At 44.3% G+C, this 27,311-nt stretch overlaps 1 protein-coding gene across 1 annotated transcript in view; it reads left to right on the top strand.

Annotated features, from left to right (window-relative positions):
- Window positions 1–2,720: 2,720 nt before the first annotated feature.
- The window catches only part of LOC134587162 (putative per-hexamer repeat protein 5), a 34,068-nt gene continuing 9,477 nt past the window's right edge, over window positions 2,721–27,311 (top strand). Inside the window, exons 1-2 of the mRNA XM_063443349.1 lie at window positions 2,721–2,777; window positions 3,512–3,542. Coding sequence (XP_063299419.1) covers window position 3,542 — 1 coding nt within the window. The 5' untranslated portion in view covers window positions 2,721–2,777; window positions 3,512–3,541. The remainder of the gene's footprint in view (window positions 2,778–3,511; window positions 3,543–27,311) is intronic.

Raw genomic sequence — 27,311 nt, 5'->3', positions numbered from 1 at the left:
GTCTCTAGGGGAAATCCCCCCAAGTAGAGTAAAACCATATTGTGGGTAGATCAAATAGAAAAAGAGCCTGACCCTAAGATTACCTCAGTACTGTGGGAGATGCCATTGGTACCACTGTCCCTGCCTAACAAAATGAAACTTATTAAACTAGAAAAACTAGACAAACAAAAAAGCATAATCAAAAGTGCTACCAAAAGTGTAAAAAAAAAAAAGAAAGAAAAAAAAAAAAAAAAAGAAAGCTCGACGCGCGTTTCAGCGTGTCTACACACCGTGAGGAGTAAGTGAAATGAGACTACCAATCATATCACACCGTGGAGTTGACTGACATATTCACCACTCCCCCAGTGAGGAGTTGGGTGGAGCTTCATACAGTCAATCCCGGAATTGGTTGACACCTCTGTACATCATCGCTAGTCGTCCAATGGGATGATGTACCATCATTCATCTTAGTATACAGCTGATCGGGGGGAATGGACTATGACATCCTACATACGCCCTCTCATTCCGCAATCATTATTCTGATTGGATACGGGTACTTCTCAGCTGTAAGAAATGATTTACAGTTAGAGGGTATTTAAGACCAGGTCGAGACAAGTCTCATTTCACTTGTACAAAGTCCTTAAATTGGCCCTCGGTGCCCAGCCATATTACAAATACATTGTTTATGTACCTCTTCCAGCAATGTATTTTATCAATGTAGAGTAACATATGTAGTACATGTTTAAGTTGGTCCTCCCATGTGCCGAGGTACAAATTTGCATAGGACGGGGCACACAATGTTCCCATCGCTGTCCCCTTAATTTGATGGTAGATGGTACCAATAAATAAGATGTTTCTTGTGAGTACAAATTGCAGCAAATCACAATCCTTTGTTGGCTGTGTAATATAGGCCATATATTATCAACTCCCATCGTATGAGGGATGGAGCTGTATAACGACTCTACACCAAGACTACAAAGTAGGGCTCTTTCTGGTATACAGCTGATCGGGGGGAGTGGACTATGATGTCCTACATACACACACCCTCTCGTTCTGGTATCATTATTCCAATACTTCTCAGCCGTAAGAAATGATTTACAATTAGAGGGTATTGAAGACCAGGTCTAGAAAAGTCTCATTTCACTTATTCCTGACGACGGAGTGTAGACACACCGAAACACGCGTCAAGCTTTCTTTTTCTTTTTACACTTTTGGTAGCACTTTTGATAATGCTTTTTTTTGTTCATTTAGTTTTTCTAGTTTAATAAGTTTAATTTTGTTAGGCAGGGACAGCGGTACTTAGGTAGGTACCAATGGCATCTCCCACGGAACTGAGGTAATCTTACGGTCAGGCTCGCTTTCTATTTGACCTACCCACAATATGGTTTTACTCTACTTGGGGGGATTTCCCCTAGAGACTTTTTGTTACCTACCTATATTCTAAGGATGGTATGAGTTTGGTTTACGAGCTTAACATTTAGGGTTGAGTGTGGTGTTTACCGCTGCTGTTAGTTTTCTCTCAGCTGTCATTACTTTCCCTACTTTCTGTTGCTCCTATTTACCTACCTCCCTACGCCCTTCCTGCCTTTCGATACTGTACAGATCCCTTTTGCTTTTTACTAGAGTCTCTCTAGATAGGGGTTGATCTCTGTGTCTCCAGAGTTCCACTTTGGGACCTCTTGCTCTGAGGGTTCCAGTTATTTTGTGCTTAACACCCATGGAAATATTATGTTTGCCTGCACAGTTGCTAATGAGGACCACAGGTCCCCTTACACCACAGATACTGCTGCCACAGACTATTCCACAGGATTGGGTAATGAGTCGGCGGAACATAAACATGAAAAAGTAAAAATGGTCTTATGACAAATCTACCAACTCAAAATGTTCACTCAGGGCTGTGCAAGCTGTGAGACACAGTATCATTGAGAATGCATGAATTGCTTGAATTGTCAGTGAGACTGAAGCACCAAGATCATGTGTAATCAAAACCAAGTGTGGACAGCAAATCAGATGCAATAGGTATCATCTTCGTCTTGACACTGCCACGCATACTTGGTTGGAAAAAACATACAGCAATGACAATAAAGAGCAAACAACGATGGCACTGAATTTCCCAATATGTATAAACTGCGGACCAGTGACTTATCTATTAAGGACAACATAGATATTGACTTATCTTTTAAGTTCAACATAAGGACAACTCCTTGCAACAAAAATGAGGATGTAGTATTGACACTACTTCTGAGTCAATGGTTACTTTCTCTTGTTATGGTCAAGCTACTAAATCAAAAGTGTTAAAAAACTTTGTCTCAAATTAAGTGTTTATACTTTAGGGGAAAGATGTAATAATGTGTATGCTTCATGTTATGTTTTTAAGTTCAATAGCCATGTTAGTTTATTCTATGTACCAGGAAACAGTTAATGTTTTAGTTATGTGATATGAGGGGGTGAGACCGTCAGAGTCAGTTGTAAAATGCAAGATGCTGATTAAAGGTTGGACTTTTGTTTCAGCTCCCTCATGTAAGTGAATATTTGAATAAAAAAAAAAAAACATCACATTTATAGTGATCAAATGTTCTGAGAAAAGAATGCCCTGAAAGTCAAATGCAATTTAATTTTCAACTCTTGCAGAACTAAAATGTGAAAGTTTGAAATTCACAGATAGAAGCAAAACTTTATCAAATATTGTTTTTTTTTCATCCTGTCTAAAAAAATTTGTTTCTGGTTTCTTAAAGTCACCTCCCCAAATACTCCAGAAGAAGAAAGTGGCTCAGGCTCTGGCTCAGGTTCTGGCTCAGGTAATATCGTTTTGCTGTAGACATATTGCAATCATGTTTGACCTCTTCTTATATTTTACAAAATTAACCCAGCAAATTTATATGAAATTGTAACACGCATACTATTTCAAACAAAAATGGTGTCATTTAATATCACCTAGATAATATTTTTCATAGAGATTATTCTTTCCTAAATTCACCTTCCAAAGTACTCCAGAAGAAGAAAGTGTCTGGCTCAGGTAATTCATTTTTGCTGTGGACATACAATGTCTGACCTCTTGTATTTGACAAAATGAACCCTGTAAACTTGTATGAAAATATGATACGCATACCATTTCTCAAAAATATAGAGTTATTTAATATAACATTTAACATATAATTCAAAATGCCAAAGTATGTACCGTTTTGATTCTTATCTCCAAAAAACATATTTTACATACAGAACATAATATAACTAAATATTGGCCATGATTTTTTTTGCCATTCCTCTTTTCATCCCTGCAGAGAAAATTATTTTGATTTAATTTCTCAATGTTGCCACTCTGCATCCCATCTGTAAAATTAAGCTCTCCTCTCTTTTACCGTACTCCATAACAATGGAAGAAAGGAGCAACAATGATTAACTGCCTAATTATGATAAAAACAAAAACATAACCTACCTGGATCTATGCATTTCACATACCTCATAAAGCTATTTATAAAAGCTGCTAATTTTCTTTAATCGTTCAATGCTTTTTTTTTTCTTTTATTAATAGGTGACTTTACTACAGCTCCAACAATTTGTAAGTATATGTTAACCATATCAAAAACTTGGCACTGAAAAGTTTTTTTTTTTTTTTTTTTAGTTAGGATTATTCCAAATCTTTCATTATGCTAGTCACTTAAGAACTAGATGTCTATTCCAGCCAACGTCCCAAGCACACCCATATAATTAACGGGTTATCTGGGTGTGGTTTGGTTGGGACATTGACTGTAAAGGACATCTAGTTCTTAAGTTGCAGCCATCACACTGAAAATGCACATATTATAATGCCAGCTACATGATCTGCTAATATTTTCAGTTGGCTCACTGAGCCTATGTGGCCTCCAAAGATGATGTCTCTGCTGATCTACAAGGGCCTTTAGAAGTTCATGATGAAGGCTTGAATAAGCTGACATTTTACTGGAGGACTTGGCCATCAGGTCCTGGTAAAATAATATTCACATTTGCAAGATTCTGAAGGATACCCAGGAGGGATCATTGGGATCCACTGTGCTGTCTGTGGATGATTAATCACACACACACACACCTCACTCTGAGGGCTTGCAGAAGGGAAAGTGAGCATCCCTGGGATGCAATCATTAGATTTTATCCCAGTGCCACCATAGTGCCATATTCTAGAGGTACCGGGGGAACATATGCTTGATAACAGGAGAAGCGCTTGTCTATCTTCAAAGATGTCTTCCCACTCATTCTGCAAAAGTGCAGGGCATGAAAGTCCTTTGCAGATGTACTCCAATCTCATATCATCAAATTTGCATTGGGCTATCCATTTAAGATTCTGGCATTTTATTTTGTCTATTATAATTAAAAAAATGCATATATATTTATTTACAATACTATTTCCTTGCTTGTTACTTCCTTATTTGATAAATATTTTTTGAACATGTTTAGCTCCAACCAACATTTTTTGTTTTTGCTTCCATTTAATAGTGCTTGAATCAAAAAATCCATTTACTGGATAAACATGGTAGCATATACGAAAATTATACGTACACAATGGGTGGAGTATCTTGATTCGAGGTATAGGATAATGGCAAAAGTGCAAATGGTATAGCTGTAAAAACACAATAATAAACACGCACCTAGTGCAATATCATACAGTACATGGATAATAAAGTACAAATTTCGTAATTTCATACTCACAAAGAAGGAGCCAACAAATAATGGCTCAATCTGGGCGCCTGTGGGATAGTTGGAAGGGATCCCACTCCCTTAAGGTATGTTGATTGTATGTTCTTTGTCCCAGAAAGGAAAAATGTCCACAAGGATTGTGAAGACAATACTTCCTTTAATCAAAGAGTAAAATAAAGTGCAAAGTACAAAATGCAAAGCAAAGTTTTAGCATAAACCACTTCAAGTGGTAAAGTAAAAAAGTCCACTATGGGATAGCAATTAGCAAGACGCGTTTCGCCTATAATATAGGCTTCCTCAGTTGCTAATATTACCTGTCCGTTATTAGTCTTTTATACCTCTTTCTAATTGTTCCATTTTCTTCACCTGTTCCGTCTTGGTCTCTTTCTGATGACGTTTCCAATCGCGGCTGCATGTTAGTGACGCGTTTCCGGTTCTCGATTTCCTGTTTCGGCTGTTGCTGGAACGCATATGCGTTCCATTCGATGGAAAAACTTTATTGTCCACATTGTTGCGCCAATTTCCCTTTATACACCCGGATATCCACAAAAATAAAGTAAAAGAAATAATAAAACAGAGGATTTGATGAATATACTAAAGGGCTCCCTAGTAAACTCAATGACACACACACAATCTCACTACAGACTAGCTCACTAAAGACAAGCTCAATGACACACACACACACACACGCAATCTCACTACAGACTAGCTCACTATCTGATAAGCTCACTGACACACACAAGCTCAATACAAAAAAGTTCATTGACACACACAGAAGCTCTCTGACCCATACACAAGCTTACAATAGACATGCTCACTAAAAATTCACTGACACCCAAAAGCTAATTACAGACAAGCTCAGTACAAGTTCACTGACACACACAAGCTAAATAAATCTCACTTACACACACAAGCTCACTAAAGACATGCTTACTACAAGCTCCCTGAAAGATACAAGCAAAACACAGACAAACTCATAGCCTCACTGACACACACAAGCCCACTACAAGCTACCTGACATACACAAGCTCACTGACACACACTCAAGCACAGTACAGACATGCTCACTACAAGCTCTCTGACACACACACAAGCTCACTGAAACACACACAAGCTCACTATAGACAAGCTCTCTGGCACACACAAGCACAATACAGACAAGCTCACTACAAGCTCACTGACAAACACAAGATCACTACAAGCTTTACACACACACACACACACACACACACAAACTATCAATCACAGGCTGCTGGGTGAATATATAAGTACCTGTAACTTCACTGTAACTGGACTTCAAGTGCAATATGATTTTTTTTCATGAAGCTCTTCCACCACCTGTGTGAAAGGTCACCAGGGCGAGACTGGGGGGAACAGCTCCAGCGCAGGGGCTGGCTCTGCCAGACTATCCATGCAGAGCTGGAAACTAAGAAGGAGCGTTTATGAGAGGAGTGAGAGAGACTTTCAGTGCTCCTCACTCCTCTCTGCTGCAAAACAGCTGTCACATTTTTCTGTTACTGGCCTCTGGCAGCCTCACTGCTGCCATCCAGCAAACCTTCTGTGTCAGGCTCCAACCCCAAACAAAAAGTCAGAGGAGGTAAAAAGAGTCATGTGCTGCACTGCCGGCCCCAGGTGCACCAGCCTACCGGGGAATTTTGTGGTATCCCGGTGGGCCAGTTCGGCCCTGTTGTCATCTTGCCCCACTTTACCTTGCCACAGGTAGACTTTTGCTTCCCCCTACTCTCAGGATTGAATGGTTAAGCTATGTTATTTAACATATTTTCATACATATTGTATGCTCTATTTTAGTAGCCCAAAGGGTTCTTCTTCAAGGTCTTATCAATCTCTCTATTTTAAGGGGAGTTGGGTATAATCACATTATAAAATATTTCTGATTATTATTCCTCTAGTAATGAAGAAGGGATAATATATTCCCAATAAAAGGAATGATAAGTCTGCCTCATGTGAAGGATGTGATAAGAAAGCAGTGGATGGCAAATGATTGTGCATCTAACTCAAACCACACAAAGTTTGTATATGCTAGCATGGATATGAAAAGAAGTTGCACGGAGCATTTCAGAAGCCATACATTTTAGAAAGAAGCAGGAAAGAAACCACTGCATAGAGAATATTCATCAGACTCTTCAGGTGCTGACATTCTGGATCCAACAGGATAATTCTAGATATTAGACCACGTACAGTGCCTTGCAAAAGTATTCACCCCCTTGGCATTTTTTGTGTTTTGTTGCCTCACAACCTGGAATTAATATGGATTGTTTGAGGATTTCCACCATTTAATTTACAGAACATGCCCACAACTTTAAAGATGTATTTTTTTTTATTGTGAAGCAAACAACAAATAGGACAAAATAACAGAAAAAGTAAATGTGCATAACTATTCACCCCCCTAAAGTCAATACTTTGTAGAGCCACCTTTTGCAGCAATCACAGCTCCAAGTCACTTTGGATAAATCTCTATGAGCTTGCCACATCTTACCACTGGGATTTTTGCCCATTCCTCCTTGCAAAACTGCTCCAGCTCTTTCAAGTTGTATGGTTTGCACTTGTGAACAGCAATCTTTAAATCTGACCACAGATTTTCTATTGGATTGAGGTCTGGGCTTTGACTAGGCCATCCCAACACATTTACATGTGTCCCCTTAAACCACTCAAGTGTTGCTTTAGCAGTGTGTTTGGGGTCATTGTCCTGCTGGAAGGTGAACCTCCATCCTAGCCTCAAATCACGCACAGAGTGGTACAGATTTTGCTCAAGAATATCCCTGTATTAGAACCATCCATCTTTCCCTCAACTCCGACCAGTTTCCCAGTCCCAGGTGCTGAAAAACATCCCCACAGCATGATGCTGCCACCACCATGTTTCACTGTGGGAATGGTGTTCTTTGGGTGATGTGATTTGTTGGGTTTGCGCCAGACATAGCATTTTCTTTAATGGACGAAAAGTTCAATTTTAGTCTCATCAGACCAGAACATCTTCCTACATACATTTTTGGAGTCTCCCACATGCCTTTTCGCAAACTCAAAATGTGCCATTTTGTTTTTTGCTGAACGTAATGGCTTTCTTCTGGCCACTCTGTCATAAAGCCCAACTCTATGGAGCATACGGCTTATTGACGTTCTATGTACAGATACTCCAGGCTCTGCTGTGGAACTCTGCAGCTCCTCCAGGGTTATCTTAGGTCTCTGTGCTGCCTCTCTGATTATTGCCCTCCTTACCCGGTCTGTGAATTTTGGTGGGCGGCCGCCTCTTGGCAGGTTTGCTGTTGTGCTATGTTCTTTCCATTTGGTTATGATAGATTTGATGGTGCTCCTGGGGATCATAAAAGATTTGGATATTTTTTTTTATAAACTAACCCTGACTTGTACTTCTCAACAACATTGTCCCTTACTTGTTTGGAGAGTTCCTTAGTCTTCATGTCAGTGTTTGCTTAGTGGTGCCTTTTGCTTAGGTGTTGCAGTCTCTGGGGCCTTTAAAAAAAGGTGTGTATATGTAATGACAGATCGTGTGACACTTAGATTGCACACAGATGGACATCATTTCACTAATTATGTGACTTCTGAAGGTAATTGGTTGCACCAGAGCTTGTTATGGGCTTCATAAAAAAAGGGGGCGAATACATACGCACATGCCAATTTTCTGTTTTCTATTTCTAAAAAATAGTTTTATGTATATATTTTTCTCATTTCACTTCACCAACTTAGACTATTGTGTTCTGATCCATCACATAAAATTCAGGTTAATAAAACATTGAATTTAAGGCTGTAATGTAACAAAATAGGTAAAATAGTCAAGGGGGGTGAATACTTTTGCAAGGCACTGTAGATTCCGGTAAAGAGGAAGCTGATTTAGTTTCTGAATCATTAGATGGGAAGACTATTAACAAATCATTCAGATGGTGAGAAAGACCTTGGAAATAAGAGAAGAAATACCTAAAGCAGAGACCTCGGACACTTTTCTGCTCTTAATAATAAAAAAAAAAACTATAATTTCCTTTACATAAAACCACTAGGGACATTGTATTGACTGAATGGAAGAAACCTGAAAAAAATATTCTAATTTCAAGGTAAACTATCACATTTATATTCTCTGGAAGAAGAGATATCCAAACTTTGGATCATTGACCTCAGGATTCATTATGCGATCTAAGAATTGTTACGTATTCATCCTCACCTTATGGCATTTGCGCTAGAAATTGCTTTCCTGGCAATAATGGAGGTGCCGCTCAGCAGTCCTGCGCTAGTGTGCCTGACTTCTGCAGCATGCCGGTGGACGATGGTCGCTGCGGATCCATGCCTTATAGCCCCATGTCCGCTCACGGTAATAACAGCGTCAAAGTGCGTGTGACGTCATGCAAAAGACGCATACGTACGTTTTGGGATCAAAGGACGGTTACGGCCAATCGGATCTGCAGGAGTGTTATTTAACCCCTTAAGGACCAAACTTCTGGAATAAAAGGGAATCATGACATGTCACACATGTCATGTGTCCTTAACCCCTTAAGGACCAAACTTCTGGAATAAAAGGGAATCATGACATGTCACACATGTCATGTGTGGTTAAGGGGTTAAACTCCTCTTTCCTTTTACTCATTGCCCTGTCGTGGTTTCCCTTTGCTGGTTATCCGAGAGTGTGTTCCTGAGCGTATATTTCAGTTTTTTTTACTTTGGCTTTGTTTTGACTTCCCTGAATTCTGGTATCCTTGACTTCAGGCTTTCCCTCATCGTTGTGTCTCCTTCTGTATCCCTGACCTCGGCAAGTATTCTGACTATTCTTGGGTACGTTAAGTCCGGCCATTGTAAGGTCCGGTTAAACTTTATACTTAGTCCTAGGTGTGATATAATTCTGCGTGCTGGATCAACTAGTAATTCTGACATTACGACATGGCCATAGATCCTGCAGAATTGTGTGAATACATTGCAGCTTGTGAGAGAAAGCTAGAGGAGGATCACCGTGTGGATCAATTTGCCCAGGCTTTCAGTACGCTTCTTACTCAGACGGCTCATTTACAGCTTGATGTTTCTTCCATTATCTCACCTCTGCCTAATGTACCTCCACCTTCAGTATGTAAGGCACCTACTATCTCTCTATTTCCTCCCCCGCATTTTGTTGGTAATATTTAAGAATGCCGGGGGTTTCTTTATCAAATTGAGTACCACTTTGAGGCCTCATCGGGATCTTTTCCCACGGATAAAGCTAAGATTTGGTACTTGATGAACCAATTTAAAGCTAAAGTCTTAACGTGGGCCAATCCATTATGGGAGAGTAATAGGAGTATTGCTTATAATTACCAGGAATTCCTTGCAGAACTCAAATTAACATTTGAACCATTGGGCAGGGAGGATGATGCTTCCACTGCCCTAATGCGTATCAGACATCTCGGATTATGCCATAGAATTTTGCACCTTGGATTCTGAGGTAAACTGGACTAATAGCAGATAGATCTCTGCATTTAAAGAAGGATTATCCGAGGCTTTTGCTATTCTTGATGAAATTGCTAATAAAGATCTACCTAAGAGGTTAAATTAATTCATCACATATGTGATGCATATTGATAACAGACTTAGGAGCAGGGGAATTACTAGAAATAGAACCAGACGTATGTCACTGGCACCTCGTTTCTCCAAACCTGTTGTCCCTGGCCTATCTGTACAGTCTGAACCTGAACCTATGCAGTTAGGGGTTACTAGACTGTTAGAGGCAGAGAAACACTATAGGAGAATAAAGGGTCTTTGTTTATACTGTGACAAAAAAGGACATATGAGAGATGCTTGTGCCGTACGTCCGGAAAACTTCCGCACCTAAGAACCTTAGGGGGACAGGTCTTAAGTGTGATGGATACGTCCTCTGGTAATACCCAAAGTAGATTTCTCCTTGACATTCTTTAATTAAAGGCCACATGTGTAAGTCATCCTCGCCTGCTGCAGCAGGGTTCTTTTTTGAATCCAAAAAAGATGGAGAATTATGCGCATGCATTGATTATAGGGCATTAACAAGATCACCATAAAAAATGCCTATCAAATTCCCCTTATCTCCGAATTGTTTGACAGACTCCAGTTGTTGCCTCCAAAACAGGGGTAGGGGCTCTTCTTTCTCAGAGGGAGAGTCAGGATACCCCTTTGAATCCTTGCGGGTACTTTTCTAGAAAGCTGTCTCCAGTGAAGCGGAACTACGATATTGGTAACAGAGAATTGTTGGCCATTATACTAGCGCTTAAAGAATGGCAACATCTTTTAGAGGGTTCCAAGGATCCCCTTCTGATCACAAAAAATTGCCATATATAGGTGATACTAAATGACTTTCTTCTATACAGGCTAGATGGTCTTTGTTCTTTTCTCACTTTAACTTTATTATCACTTACAGACCTGCTCCCAAAAACGTTAAAGCTGACGCCTTATCTAGACAGTTTGACATTGAATCAGAACAAGAACAATAGACATCCTCTATTGTTCCACCTGAGTGTATCATTGCTTCCACTGTTCTTTCCTTGTCAACCCCTCTGCTTTGTGCTGTCATGGCGGCTCAATCCCAGGCACCTTGCAATAAACCTCTAGATAAATAGTTTGTTCAGTTGCTTAAAAGAGAGGAGATAATGAGAATATTCCACAACAATGTGACTGCTGGGCGCTGTCTCAAGATCATTTTGGATCCTTTTGGTAGGATTCACTCAGCTTTCAATAAACAGTTAGGTTCTAACCGCAGCTAGTTCCCTTTTTTACCACTATAATGTCTTAAAGTATAGAGCTTAGCAGGGCTAACCATACAGATATCTTAGCCATAATTTTATATAGTTAGTAAGAGATCCTCTATTTAACATATATAAATAATTGAGAATACAATATAAAATAAGGATTGTCTTGGAAGCAATAAAGTTTTGTCTTTTTAGATAGTTATTATATAAAAATATAAATAAAATCCATTACAATAATTTATAGTAGAGTTTAGAAGATTAAACTAATTACTTGCAAATATCAATAATAGATTATAAGATGGAGCAGCGTCTGTCTCCAAATCTCTCCTCTGTCTGTGTCTTAATAGTGATGTCGCGAACACGAAATTTTTGCGAACCAGCGAACCGGGCAAACCGCCATTAACTTCAATGGGCAGGCGAATTTTAAAACCCACAGGGACTCTTTCTGGCCACAAAAGTGATGGAAAAGTTGTTTCAAGGGGACTAACACCTGGACTGTGGCATGCCGGAGGGGGATCCATGGCAAAACTCCCATGGAAAATTACACAGTTGATGCAGAGTCTGGTTTTAATCCATAAAGGGCAGAAATCACCTAACATTCCTAAATCACAATGGATATGGATTCACACCTGACATATGACATATTGACACCTTGACATATGGATTGACACCTGTCCTCAGAGACCCTGATACACACTGACACGGAGCAGAATAGTGACTGTTCCCCCTACATAGGGTCATTTGACAGGTATGGATTGACACCTGTCCTCAGAGACCATGATACACACTGACACAGAGCAGAATAGGGACTGTTCCCCCTACATAGGGTCACTTGGCAGATATGGATTGACACCTGTCCTCAGAGACCATGATACACACTGACACAGAGCAGAATAGGGACTGTTCCCCCTACATAGGGTCACTTGGCAGATATGGATTGACACCTGTCCTCAGAGCCCCTGATACACAATGACACAGAGCAGAATAGGGACTGTTTACCCTACATTGGGTCACTTGGCAGATATGGATTGACACCTATCCTAAGGATCCCTGATACACACTGACACAGAGCAGAATAGGGACTGTTCCCCCTACATAGGGTCACTTGGCAGATATGGATTGACACCTGTCCTCAAAGCCCCTGATACACACTGACACAGAGCAGAATAGGGAATGTTCCCCCTACATAGGGTCACTTGGCAGATATGGATTGACACCAGACCTCAGGGATCCTGATACACACTGACACAGAGCAGAAGAGGGACTGTTCCTCGTACATAGGGTCACTTGGCAGATATGGATTGACACCTATCCTAAGGATCCCTGATACACACTGACACAGAGCAGAATAGGGACTGTTCCTCATACATAGGGTCACTTGGCAGATATGGATTGACACCTGTCCTCAAAGCCCCTGATACACACTGACACAGAGCAGAATAGAGACTGTTCCCCCTACATAGGGTCGCTTGGCAGACATGGCGTGGTTGTGAGAGGAGGAGGATGACTTTCACCTCTTCCCCTGTTAGATTCCCGTTGTGCTGTGACATCACCCTTATACGCTGTGTAAAGCATACTTTTTAATTTATTTAGCGAATGCTGCATCCTTTCCGACTTGTAATTCGTTAACATTTCCGCCACTGTCTGCTTATACCGGGGGTCTAGTAGCGCGGACACCAAGTACAGGTCGTTCTCCTTCAGCCTTTTTATACGAGGGTCCCTCAACAGGCAAGACAGCATGAAAGACCCCATTTGCACAAGGTTGTATGCCGAGCTACTCATTTCCCGTTCCTCCTCCTCACACAGAGCAGAATAGGGACTGTTCCCCCTACATAGGGTCACTTGGCAGATATGGATTGACACCTGTCCTCAGGGACCCTGATACACACTGACACAGAGCAGAATAGGGACTGTTCCCCCTACAGAGGCTTACTTGCCAGATATGGATTGACACCTGTCCTCAGGGACCCTGATACACACTGACACAGAGCAGAATAGGGACTGTTCCCCCTACATAGGGTCACTTGGCAGATATGGATTGACACCAGTCCTCAGGGACCCTGATACACACTGACACAGAGCAGAATAGGGACTGTTCCTCCTACATAGGGTCACTTGGCAGATATGGATTGACACCTGTCCTCAGAGACCATAATGCACACTGACACAGAGCAGAATAGGGACTGTTCCCCCTACATAGGGTCACTTGGCTGATATGGATTGACACCTGTCCTCAGAGCCCCTGATACACACTGACATAGAGCAGAATAGGGACTGTTCCCCCTACATAGGGTCACTTGGCAGATATGGATTGACACCTGTCCTCAATGCCCCTGATACACACTGACACAGAGCAGAATAGAGACTGTTCCCCCTACATAGGGTCACTTGGCAGGTATGGATTGACACCTGTCCTCGGAGACCATGATACACACTGACAGAGAGCAGAATAGAGACTGTTACCCCTACATAGGGTCACTTGGCTGATATGGATTGACACCTATCCTAAGGATCCCTGATACACACGGACACAGACAGAATAGAGACTGTTCCCCCTACATAGGGTCACTTGGCAGATATAGATTGACACCTGTCCTCAGTGACCACGATACACATTGACACAGAGCAGAATAGGGACTGTTCCCCCTACATAGGGTCACTTGGCAGATATGGATTGACACCTGTCCTCAGAGACCATGATACACACTGACACAGAGCAGAATAGAGACTGTTCCCCCTACATAGGGTCACTTGGCAGATATAGATTGACACCTGTCCTCAGTGACCATGATACACATTGACACAGAGCAGAATCGAGGCCGTTCCCCCTATATAGGGTCACTTGGCAGATATAGATTGACACCTGTCCTCAGTGACCATGATACACATTGACACAGAGCAGAATAGAGGCCGTTCCCCCTACATAGGGTCACTTGGCAGATATGGATTGACACCTATCCTAAGGATCCCTGATACACAATGACACAGAGCAGAATAGGGACTGTTCCCCCTACCTAGGGTCACTTGGCAGATATGGATTGTCACCTGTCCTCAGAGACCATAATACACACTGACACAGAGCAGAATAGAGACTGTTCCCCCTACATAGGGTCACTTGGCAGATATGGATTGACAACTGTCCTCAGAGACCATGATACACACTGACACAGAGCAGAATAGAGACTGTTCCCCCTACATAGGGTCACTTGGCAGATATGGATTGACACCTGTCCTCAGAGACCATGATACACATTGACACAGAGCAGAATAGAGACTGTTCCCCCTACATAGGGTCACTTGGTAGATATGGATTGACACCTGTCCTCAGAGCCCCTGATACACACTGACACAGAGCAGAATAGAGATGTGGAATAGTACCTGGGGAGCTGGGGGGGTGTCGTTGATGTGGAGCAAGACGCAGCAGCAGAAGAGGACTCAGCCGAGGAGGTTATGGAAGAGGATGGAGTAGGAGGAGTAGAGGAGGTGGCAGCAGGCCTGCCTGCAAGTCGTGGCAGTGTCACCAACTCCTCTGCAGAGCCACGCATTCCATGCTTGGCAGCCGTCAGCAGGTTTACCCAATGTGCAGTGTAGGTGATATACCTGCCCTGACCATGCTTTGCAGACCAGGTATCAGTGGTCAGATGGACCCTTGCCCCAACACTGTGTGCCAAACATGCCATTACTTCCTTTTGCACAATCGAGTACAGGTTGGGGATTGCCTTTTGTGCAAAGAAATTTCGGCCGGGTACCTTTCACTGCGGTGTCCCAATAGCTAAACATTTTTTGAACGCCTCAGACTCCACCAGCTTGTATGGTAAAAGCTGGCGGGCTAAGAGTTCAGTCAAGCCAGCTGTCAGACGCCGGGCAAGGGGGTGACTTTGTGACATTGGCTTCTTACGCTCAAACATGTCCTTGACAGACACCTGACTGTGGGCAGATGAGCAGGAACTGCTCGAGGCGAGAGACGGAGGGGCGGATGGTTGAGAGGGGGCAAGGAGGACAGCAGTGGTTAACGTGGCTGAAGATGCAGGACCAGGAGGAGGATGGCGGCTTTGAGTTTGTGTGCTGCTTGTACTCATGTGTTGATCCCATAGGCGTTTGTGATGTGCGATTATGTGCCTTCGCAAAGCAGTTGTACCTAGGTGGGTGTTGGACTTCCCACGACTCAGTTTCTTTTGGCACAGGTTGCAAATGGCATCGCTGTTGTCAGAGGCAGACACACAAAAAAAATTCCACACTGCTGAGCTCTGCAATGATGGCATTGTGGTGGTGGCAACAGCATGCGTTGATTGGCGTGCTGTCTGGCTGACCCCGGGTGCCGATGCATGCTGTCTGACTGTGCCCCTAGCTCCTTGCAACGACCTACCCCTGCTTCCAACTCGTCTCCTCCTCCTCCTCTCTTTCTCCCAATCTGAACTTTCCCCCTGTTCTTCTTCTCTTCTAGCGGGCACCCACGTGACATCCACGGATGCATCGTCATCATCAACCGCTTCACTTGTATCTGACAACTCAGCAAAGGAAGCAGCAGTGGGTACAACATCATCATCATCACACCGTACGTGTGTAATGCTACCTGACTGAGACATATCCCTGTTATCTACATCCTCTGGCTATATCAGTAGCTCATTTCTTCCAACTGATGTGTAAATAACTCCTCTGACATACCAAGTGAAGCGGCTGTGGTGCTAGTGTTGGTGGTGGCGGCAGGCGGGCAAGTGGTAACCTGAGAGGTGCCCGAAGCTAAGCTGGAGGAGGAATGTGCGTCGAGGTTCCGAGCGGAAGCTGTAGAAGATTGGGTGTCCTGTGTTAGCCAGTCAACTATGTCCTCAGAACTTTTCAAGTTCAGGGTGCGTGGCCTCTGAACACTGGGCATTATTCTAGGGCCAAAGGGAATCACAGAACCACGACCACGACGGCCCCTGTGGGGTGGCCTGCCTCGGCCTGTCATTTTTTTTTCGATTAGTGGTACTATGCGTGCAAGCTACTGTGACAACAGATATGAGTGGCACTGGTGTGACACTGTGCCCTGGCAGGCCCTGAAACACACACTCGTGAAGGAAACTGACTGCTGTTATATTACAGTCCAAAAAGTTTATTTTTTATTAAATGCAAGCTATTGGGACACCAGATATGAGTGAGTGGTGGCACTGGGCAGGCCCTGAAACGCACACTAGTGAAGGAAACTGACTGCTATTATATTACAGTCAAAAAAGTTTTGTTTTTGTTAAATGCAAGCTATTGGGACACCAGTGAGTGAGTGGTGGCACTGGGCAAGTGGGCACAGTATACGCTGTGAGCCTGACACACACGCTGGCAGACAACTAACTGCTATTCAATCTATTACAGTCAAAATTGTATTTTTTTTTTTTTTAAATGTACACTACTGTTACACCAGATATGAGTTGCACTGGTGTGACACGGTGCCCTGGCAGGCCTTGAAACGCACACTAGTGAAGGAAACTGTCTGCTATTATATTACAGTCACAAAAGTTTTTTTTTGTTAAATGCAAGTTATTGTGACACCAGATATGAGTGGTGGCACTGGGCAAGTGGGCACAGTATACGCTGTGAGCCTGACAAACACGCTGGCAGACAACTAACTGCTATTCAATCTATTACAGTCAAAATTTTTTTTTTTTTTTAAATGTACACTACTGTTACACCAGATATGAGTTGCACTGGTGTGACACTGTGCCATGGCAGGCCTTGAAATGCACACTAGTGAAGGAAACTGACTGCTATTATATTACAGTCCAAAACGTTTTTTTTTTTGTTAAATGCAAGCTATTGTGACACCAGTGAGTGAGTGGTGGCACTGGGCAAGTGGGCACAGTATATGCTGTGAGTCTGACACACAGGCTGACTGGCAGGCAGGCAACTGCAATTACATTACACACAAAAAAAAAAGCAGACTGATGTTCTAGCCCTAAGAAGGGCTTTTTGCGGGTGCTGTCTTTACAGCAGAGATCAGATGAGTCCTTCAGGACTGTAGTGGACACTGAATACACTAGCCTAGCTATCAATTTCCCTATCAAATCAGCAGCAGCTACACTGTCCCTACTCTCACTAAGAATGCAGCTTCACAATGAATGTAAAATGGATGCTGTCCAGGAGGTGGGAGGATCTGGGAGGGAGGGTCTGCTGCTGAATGGCTGGAATGTGTCTGCTGACTGTGAGGTACAGGCCAGGGTCAAGGTTTACTCAATGATGATGAATAGGGGGCGGACCGAACAGCGCATGTGTTCGCCGTCCGTGGCGAACGCGAACAAGCAATGTTTGCCAGGAACTATTCGCCAGCGAACAGTTCTGGACATCACTATTCTGTAACTCTCTCATTTCTTTCTGTTCTTACTGACTCTACTATACGTAGTTTACTTTGCATTTTTTTGTCTGTTCTCCCTACTTTACTATAATTTGTATATACATTTTTCCATTTGATAAGGGGTTGCTTAACTACAGATAGCTATGCATACCAGAACCATCCTACTACATTGATGTTACACTCTTTACTCTAGATAGCGAGTTCAGGAATACTTGTCAACAATTTCAGCTGCCACCACAACTAGAGTTGCCATCTGGCCGGTAAAATACTGGCACAGACGGTTTTTGAGGCTGCCTGACCGCTATTGCAGTAATACTGGCAATAGAAATGCCAGTATTTTTCTCAGTATAAACTGAGTTTAAACTGTAATACTGGCGCTGTCCAGTAGGTGTTGTGTGTGTGGAGAGTGATGGGTGTGTGGAGAGAGACAGGGATAGGAAGTTCCAGCATCTCCCTCACTGCCTCTCTCTACTCACTGATCCGCAGGGGAGTGTGACAGATTGCCTGGCCCCTCGACTGGGTGCCTCCACCAATCACTGCTTCCTAGTAACTCTGAGTACTTTCAAGCACTCCACCAGACACCATTAGCACTGTAGACCCTTAGCCACCACAGCTTGGCTGGGGTCACGCTGTCCTCCACTCACTCTGGACCCAAGTCAGGGATCCAGCTTCCAGTGGGTATACCTCTCCTACTCCAAAGAGTATAGCAGGATAGCTCTAACAAGAGCTACTGATATAGCTGTTATAGCTGTTACCTACAAGCACGAGACAAGGCTCTGTGTTGAGGGTGAAGTAGAACGGTTTAATGGCAGCCACAACTGTCCTTATATGCAAGTCCCCATGCAAGGGGTTTTCCATAACATATTTCAGGGGCATTTCCCACTGGACCTGAGAGGACCTGAGAGGGGACTGTGACAAAGTACACACTGTAATTGCATTGGCTCTCAGGTCCAGGACACTCCCACACAGAACAGGATAATCCCTCCCCTGTGCCTGAGAGATAATTGAATCAGGAACTGTACTAAACTCAATTATCTCCAGGCACAGAAAACATACATTTTACAATAACCCGAAAGTACCCCCAAAACACATGGAAATCCCACAAAAGTAATATCCCCTGATAGCCCTGATCTTGGGGGACCAACATATCCAAAAATCACCCAGGTCAGTTCAGGAGTTCGGGATTTCCATGGAAGTCATAATTTTGACTTTCTGGAGTACAAAAGTACATACATCACAAAAGCTTTTAAAGGGCCCATAGTCTTTTGGCAGGAGGCTGGCAAGCAGGCCCTTCCAAGATCACATGGCGTGTTTGCTTGGTGGGCAGAGGCCACCATAGCCAGTGTTACAGCTGGGTAGGACAGTGGGTTGTCCGGTCCCAGAACACATGGACCGGTAGAGAAGAGGCCAGTGCTGCTCTGTCCTGTAGGTATTGCTTCTGCTGCAGGAGCCTGCTGGGTGTCACGTTTAACCACACGGGGACAGGTAGGGCAGAGGCCAGCTGTGCTCTGCCCTGATGCCATCTCTTCTGCTGGGATGGCCTGTGTAATGTCAGGCCTTGGACAAAGGAAAAGGGGAGGGCAGAGGCCAACCGCACTCTGCCCGGATGCCAGCTGGGAGGACCTGGGGACAGTCCGACACTGTGACAATGGGTCACTGAGACACTAGGGAACACTGAGATACATAGTGTCTCCATGTCTCCCAGTGTCCCTATGTATCTCAGTACCCCCTAGTGTATGTGTCCCCGTTTCTCTCAGTGTCCCTGAGACACTGGGAGACATGGCGACACTGAGACATGAAAGAGACATGTGGACACTGAGACACTAAGGGACACTGAGACACTAGGATACATAGTGTCTCCATGTCTCCCAGTGCCCCTATGTATCTCAATATCCCCTAGTGTCTATGTCCCCATTTCTCCCAGTGTCTGAGGGGGCCCTGAGACACTAAGGAACACTGAGACACTAGGGGACAATGGGTGACATGGGGACACTGAGACACAAAGGGAGACATGAGGACACTGAGACACTAGAATACATAGTGTCCCCATGTCTCCCAGTGTCCCCTAGTGTCTCAGTGTTCCCATTTCTCTATGTGTCCGTGTCCCTGGGATACTATGAAACACTGGGAAACATAGGGACACTGGGAGATATGGGGATACTGAGACACTAGGGGACACTGGGAGACATGGGAACACTGAGACACTGGGGGACTTAAAGACACTGATCTGTGAGACAGTGGGAGCAATCACTCTTACAGCATAATCAAACTGTAATTTACATATTGTGATATCACACATGCATAATTAACTATGCAAATTAGTATAGCCGGTATTTTTTTTATTTTTTATTTTTAAAGGTGGCAAACCTAACCACAACAGATTTAATATTATAGAAAACAAAACTTTGCCTTTGCATACAGAGCTACACATCGCCTTTTGAAGAATCCTATTTCATTCTCAGATGCCTTAAAGGGACATTCCACTGCCCAAATACAAAATAAATATAAATCACTGTTTAATAGATAAACTCCAAATTAAATCTTGGATGCATTTAATTATGCATCTTTTTTTTCATATGTGCTGTATCTACAAACAACTTGCAGAAGCTGCAGTTTTCATGTCCGAAGCCATTGCAAACCCTCCCCTTTAACCCAGTCCAGAGTTGCTGTGGCTGTTTACAGATTTCCCAATGCAGCTCGATGTGACATTGTTGCAATAGGTTACAAATAATATATATAAAGTGAGGAAGTAGTACTTACATTACACATATGGCTAGGTACAAAACAGAACTGCAGCAAGCAAAACAGTGTGTGGATGATTAATGTTGATTAAAGCACTATCTGCTGTTCTCCTCCTTGGTGAACTCCTAGTATTCAGGGCACTTATTGGAAGAGCGATTTTCTTCCCCTCTACAACTGTTTATATGAACGATGGAATATATGTTCTGAGCACTATGTACTAGTTTGTAAAACTTTTATACTCTCTTAGGTCTTCTTTGTCTATATGTTCTCTCATGTGAACCAAACTACTGTATCAAGTATAAACAGAGTACCTAAACACAGGACACCTAAAATCAAAGTATGAGGACAAATATAATATATATGGTTACAACTTTAAAATTATTACATCTCTGTTGGAAACAAAGCAATTTAACAATCTACAGGTATTGTAAACCATAAGACAGCAAATATGTTTATCCCCCGGCTAGATATCCACATGTAAGATAAGTTATATGTTAACATTTGTCTTTACTATTTCATCTCTAAACCTCAATATAAACCCATTAAACACAAATTGCATCAACTTTACATTATAAAGACAAAAGTTGAAGACATTTTCCAACTCAGCTATTGTTCCTAAATATTGTCATTCTGATTCTCTACAGTTTGAAGTTTAGTGAATAAACCTTTATGGTGATAAAATATAATTAGTAAGCAAAGCAATTTAAAATATAATTCGCAAACTGGGTATGTTTAAAATCAGACTGTTGAAAATGACATAGAAAAACTTGCATCTAAACTTTATCCCAAACTAGGTCCCCTGTACAGAAACAAATCCTGCCTAAGCCCTACAGTAAAGGAAAAGAAGATTGTACAGCAAAAGCTGATGCCAATCATTTATTATCGGGAGGTAGTATATTCATCTGCATTACAATCAGGGGCGGACTGAGAACCCTCAGGGCCCCCGGGCAAAATACATCAAGGGCCCCCTTACAGGCCCCACCATACTCCGCAGCAAGCGCCACCCATGTCCTGCCTCCATGCACCGCCTCCAGACACACCCTACACAATCTTTAGACACAAGGAACAAAAGTGCAATAATCCCTTCAAGGCCCCAGTAGAGACTACAATTGAGGGCTAATGGGACATGGAGGGGGGTCTTTCTAGCAGAGGCTATCTCAGTGTCCTTTAGAGAGTGTGTTAGAAAGAATCCCCTCCAGGCCCTATTAGAGACTACAATGGAGTCTAATAGGCTTGGAACGGGGTCTTTCTAACAGAGGCCATCTCAGTGTCCCTGCTGGAAACAGTCGCCTCCAGGCCCCAGTAGAGACTACAATTGAGGGCTAATGGGCCATGGAGGGGGGGAGTATTCTAGCAAAGGCTATCTCAGTGTCCTTTAGAGAGTGTGTTATAAAGAATTTCCTCCAGGTCCCATTAGAGACTACAATGGAGTCTAATGGGGCCTGGAGGGGGGTCTCTCCAACACTCTGGTTCCTATTCACAATATAGCAACACAACATAGCTCGCTGATACCTAGGCCAAGTTGGCTCCTCTTACCTTAATTACTGTTGTTGGCTGGCAGTCTGTGGGCTTGCTGGAAGGCTGTGGGCTTACTGGCTGCGGCTGGCAGGCTGTGGGCTTGCTGGCAGTCTGTGGGCTTGCTGGCTACTGCCGGCAGGCTGTGGGCTTGCTGGCTGCGGCTAGCAGGCTGTTGGCTTGCTGGCTGTGGCTTGCTGGCTGGCAGGCTGTGGCTTGCTGGCTGCGGTTGGCAGGCTGTGGGCTTGCTGGCTGTAAGCCTAACTGGTGGCCTGTGGGCTGGCTGGCTACTGGCCAGCCTATGGGCTGGCTGGCTGGCCGGCCTGTGGGCTGGCTGGCTGGCCTGTGGGCTGGCTGGCTTGCTGGCTACTGGGGCACTTGGAGATTATTTAAAGAAATAATCCATGCACAATAACCACTACTGCTCTGTGTAGTCGTTATGGTGCCAGGAGGGCCGGGCCCCCCTCCCAGAGTAAGTAGTCAAACCGTTTAAGAACAGTTTGACAACTTACCTGGGGTCTGCTGGGATATGAGGCTGTTGTAGGGTATAGGAGCAGTGGTGCAATGTGTAAGGGGTGCAGTGTGTGTGAGGGGGTGTAGTGTGTGTAAGGGGGTGTAGTGTGTGTGAGGGGGTGTAGTGTGTGAATGTGTAGGGTGTGTGGGGCAATGTGTGTATGAGGGGGCTGTGTATGTGTGTGGCAATGTTAGTATGGGGGCTGTGTGTGTATGGGTGGGCAGTGTATGTGTGTGTGTATGAGGCAATGTGTGTAAATGTGTATGGTGTGTGTGGGGGCAGTGTGTGTGTATGGGGGGCAGTGTGTGAATGTGTATGGTGTGTGGGGGTAGTGTGTTTATGGGGCTAGAGTTCACTCTCACCACTGCAACCACCAGGAATCCCTGGTGGTCACAGTGTTGAGAGTGAACTCTAGCCCGTAGCTCCAGGGCTAGAGTTTACTTTCGCCAGAGCCGTAACGTTGCCGTGGTAACCGCGGCAACGATCTGTGCTCGCGCAAGAAGGACCCAGAGGAGCTGCAGGCTGAGCTCCCGGGTCCTCTCTTCCTCCCTCCCCTGCCGGCTGCCCGCACGGTGCCTGCGGACAGGGGAGGGGGCAATTGCCCTCCTCTTACTCCCCCCTACCCCTCTTCTTACCCCCCCTCCCCCTCTTCTTACTCCCACCTCTTCTTACTCCTCCCTCTTCTTACTCCCCCCTCTTCTTACTCCCCCCTCCCCCTCTTCTTACCCCCTTCTTACTCCCGCCCCCTCTCTTCTTACCCCCCTCCCCCTCTTCTTACCCCCCTCCCCTCTTCTTACTACCCCTCCCCCTCTTCTTACCCCCTTCTTACTCCCCCCTCCCCCTCTTCTTACTCCCCCTCTCTTCTTACTCCCCCCTTATCTCTTCTTACCCCCTCTCTCTCTTCTTACTCCCCCTCCCTCTCTTTTTACCCCCTCCCTCTCTTCTTACCCCCTCTCTTCTTACCCCCCTCACTCTCTCTTCTTACCCCCCTCTTCTTACCCCCCTCCCTCTCTCTTCTTACCCCCCTCCCTCTCTCTTCTTACCCCCTCTCTCTTCTTACCCCCTCCCTCTTTTTACCCCCCTTTCTTTTTACTCCCTCCCTTCCCTCTCTCTTTTTGCCCCCCTCCCTTTCTCTTTTTGCCCCCTCTCCCTTTCTCTTTTTGCCCCCCTCCCCTCCCTTTCTCTTTTTGCCCCCCCCTCCCTTTCTCTTTTTGCCCCCTTCTCTTTCCCCCCCCTCCCCTTCTCTTTTTGCCACCCCTTCTCTTTTTGCCCCCCCTCCCCTCCTCTTTTTGCCCCCCTCCCCTTCTCTTTTTGCCCCCTCCTCTTTTTGCCGCCCCCTCCCCTCCTATTTTTGCCCCCCTCCCCTCCTCTTTTTGCCCCCCCTCCCCTCCCCTCCTCTTTTTGCCCCCCCTCCCCTCCTCTTTTTGCCCCCCCTCCCCTCCCTTCCTCTTTTTTGCCCCCTCCTCTTTTTGCCCCCCCTCCCCTCCCCTCCTCTTTTTGCTCCCCCCTCCTCTTTTTGCCCCCCTCCCCTCCTCTTTTTGCCCCCCCTCCCCTCCCCTCCTTTTTTTGCCCCCCCTCCCCTCCTCTTTTTGCCCCCCCTCCCCTTCTCTTTTTGCCCCCACCACCCCCACCTGTAGCGTGGCCGAGCTGCACTCCGGTCCGCGGTGCCGGCCGGAGTGATAGGAAGGTGCACACTGAGCACCTTCCTATCACTCCGGCCGGCACCGCGGACCGCACAGCTACAGGGGAGGGGAGGTGAGAAGCTGCAGCCGCCTGAGGCTCTTAAGAGAGCGCTCAGGCGGCTGCAGCATTTAAAGGGGCGGCCCCTGATCACAATCCCACATTAATAAACTCAATACATTGTATAACTCGTTCTGCCGATTTGCGCTACAATGTAATTACAGGACCCACCATTGTGACATGCTAAAAGAACTAAACTGGCTGTCAGTGGCGTCTCTAGGATTACTTTTTAGGGGGGGCACAGGGTAGGCCAGGGACAAAAGTAGGGGGGCACATTCAACCCCGCCCTCACTGCAGTTTGACCCCGCCCCTGCTGCATGTTAAGCCCCACCCCCGACAAAATGTGTTGTTTTTATTTTTTTGTATAATCCCTGGTGGAGGATTCATTATTTTCCCCCTTGGGATTATTAAAAAAACAAACACATTTCCTTTGATACAGTGCCATAGTTGCCAGCATTTGAAAAAAAAATTCCAAGGACATTTTGCAGCACAGCTATCAATTACTGTCTGTGTATAATATCCCTGGACAGTCAGTGCTCTCTGTATAATACAGGGTTGTGTGTATAATAAATTGGGACAGTCAGTGCTCCCTGTATAGTGCTGCTCTCTGTATAATACATGTCTGTGTGTATAATATCTCAGGACAGTCAGTGCTCCCTGTATAGTGCTGCTCTCTGTATAATACAGGTCTGTTTGTGTATAATATCCCAAGACAGAGAGCAGCACTACACAGGAACACTGACTATCCCAGGATATTATATACACACACAGATCTGTATTATACAGAGAACAGCACTATAGTATTATACAGATAGCTGAGCATATACCCCATGTCCCAATCTCTAGACTACTAGTACCTGTCAACAGCAGCTCCCAGACGTGTGTAACAGGGCTAAAGTGTGCGGCAGCTGACACAGATGATTCAGTTGTAAAGTGCACTCGCTGGCAGAGCCAAACTGAGAATCCAAAGCAGCCCTGGAAAAAAAATGTATGCCATTTCTACAAGTCAATATGTATATATTGTACAGTAAGCACACAAGCTCACCGACATGCGCAAATAGGTTTACTGACAGACAAAACTCTCTGACTCACACACAAGCTTACTACAGACAAACTCACTTGTATAAACACAAGGCTCACTACAAAGACGTTAAGGGACACACACAAGCTCATTAAAGACAAGCTCACTGACACACACATGCTCACTAAATTGAAGCTCACTGACACACACAAGCAGTACCATCTTAACAGCGTTAAGGGCCCTCGGGCAAAGCAGTGCACTGGGGCCCTTCCTACACAACAACTCACAGGAATAAAATTTTTAATTATTGATAGACTGCTGAGTACATACACACAGTACACTGAATACATACACACACACACACAGATTTCTGAATGCACACAGACTACCGAATGCACACAGGTGTTGCTGAATGCACACAGGCTGCTGAGTCCATACACACATACACACACACACACACATACACAGACTGCTGAGTCCATACACCTACAGACTGCTTAGTCCATACACACGCAAAGACTGCTGAGTCCATACACACACACACACAGAGACTGCTGAGTCCATACACACACAAAGACACACACACAGACTGCTGAGTCCTTACACACACACAGACTGCTGAGCAGGGCTGCCATCAGAAATGTTAGGGCCCCTGACGCAGCTCAAGATCTGGGCCCCCGGGGCCAGCCCTGAGTCCGCCCACAAGGATGAAGTGTGTGTGTGTATAGTGGATGTAGTATGTGTGTCATGGATGCAGTGTGTATAGTGGATGTAGAATGTGTATAGTGGATGCGGTATATGTGTCATGGATGCAGTGTGTATAGTGGATGCAGTATGTGTGTCATGGATGCAGTGTGTATAGTGGATTCAGATTGTACGTTTTGTGTAATGTTTGTATGCATACATTAGATGCAGAGTGTGTGTGTAGTGAATGTAGGTGTGTGTATAGTGAATGCAGAGTGTGTGTTTTTGTAGTGGATGTAGTGTGTATAGTGAATGTAGTATGTTTGTAGTGAATGTAGTGTGTTTGCAGTGAGTGCAAAGTGTGTTTAGTGAATGTAGTGTGTGTGTAGTGCCGTGCGTGTTTAGCAAATGTAGTGTGTAGTGAGTGAAACGTGTGTATAGTGAATGTAGTGTGTGTGTAGTGCAAAGTGTGTTTAGTGAATGCAGTGTGTGTGTAGTGCAGAGTGTGTTTAGTGAATGTAGTGTTTGTAGTGAGTGCAGAGAGTGTATAGTGAATGTAGTGTATGTGTAGTGCAGAGTGTGTTTAGTGAATGTAGTGTGTGTGTATGTGTGTAGTGCAACATGTGTATAGTGAATGTAGTGTGTGTGTGTGTGTGTAGAGCAAAATGTGTATAGCAAAGTGTGTTTAGTGAATGTAGTGTGTGTGTGTGAAGTGCAGAGTGTGTTTAGTAAATGTAGTGTTTGTAGTGTGGTTAGTGAATGTAGTGTATGTGTAGTGCAGAGTGTGTTTAGTGAATGTAGTGCAGAGTGTGCTTAGTGAATGTAGTGTGTGTGTGTGTGTAGTGCAGAGTGTGTTTAGTGAATGTAGTGTGTGTGTGTGTGTGTGTGTGTGGTGCAGAGTGTATTTAGTGAATGTAGTGTGTGTGTGTGTAGTGCAGAGTGTGCTTGTAAAGATTCAGTGTGTGTGTAAAATAGGGGGGGGAGTTTTTTATTTATTTGTGTATATTTCAATTTTATTCCCCCCTTCCCTGGTTCTTACCGTGCCAGGGAGGGGGGAGATCACATTTCCTGTTGATCCAGCCGCGGTACATTGAAGAGCACACACATTGTCTTCCTTTCCAGCTCCTCTCTGACTAAATCTCACGAGACAGCAGTAACCCGTGGCAACGCTCTGGCGGCCGCAGGGTGCAGGAACATTAGACAGAGAGCAGCTGGAAAGGAGGACAGAGTGTGCTGCTGGGCCCCCTCTTCATTGTACAGGTAGCAGGGGGCCCTCTGTGCACATATATATAGCGAAAATCGATATATATATATATATATATATATATATATATATTTATATATATATATATATATATATATATATATATATATATATATATATGTGTGTGTGTGCACATAATGAATGTGGGCTCG

The sequence above is a fragment of the Pelobates fuscus genome, chromosome 2 (genome assembly GCF_036172605.1).
Source record: "Pelobates fuscus isolate aPelFus1 chromosome 2, aPelFus1.pri, whole genome shotgun sequence".
Lineage (NCBI taxonomy): Eukaryota > Metazoa > Chordata > Amphibia > Anura > Pelobatidae > Pelobates > Pelobates fuscus.
This window is presented reverse-complemented; position numbering and strand designations above follow the sequence as displayed.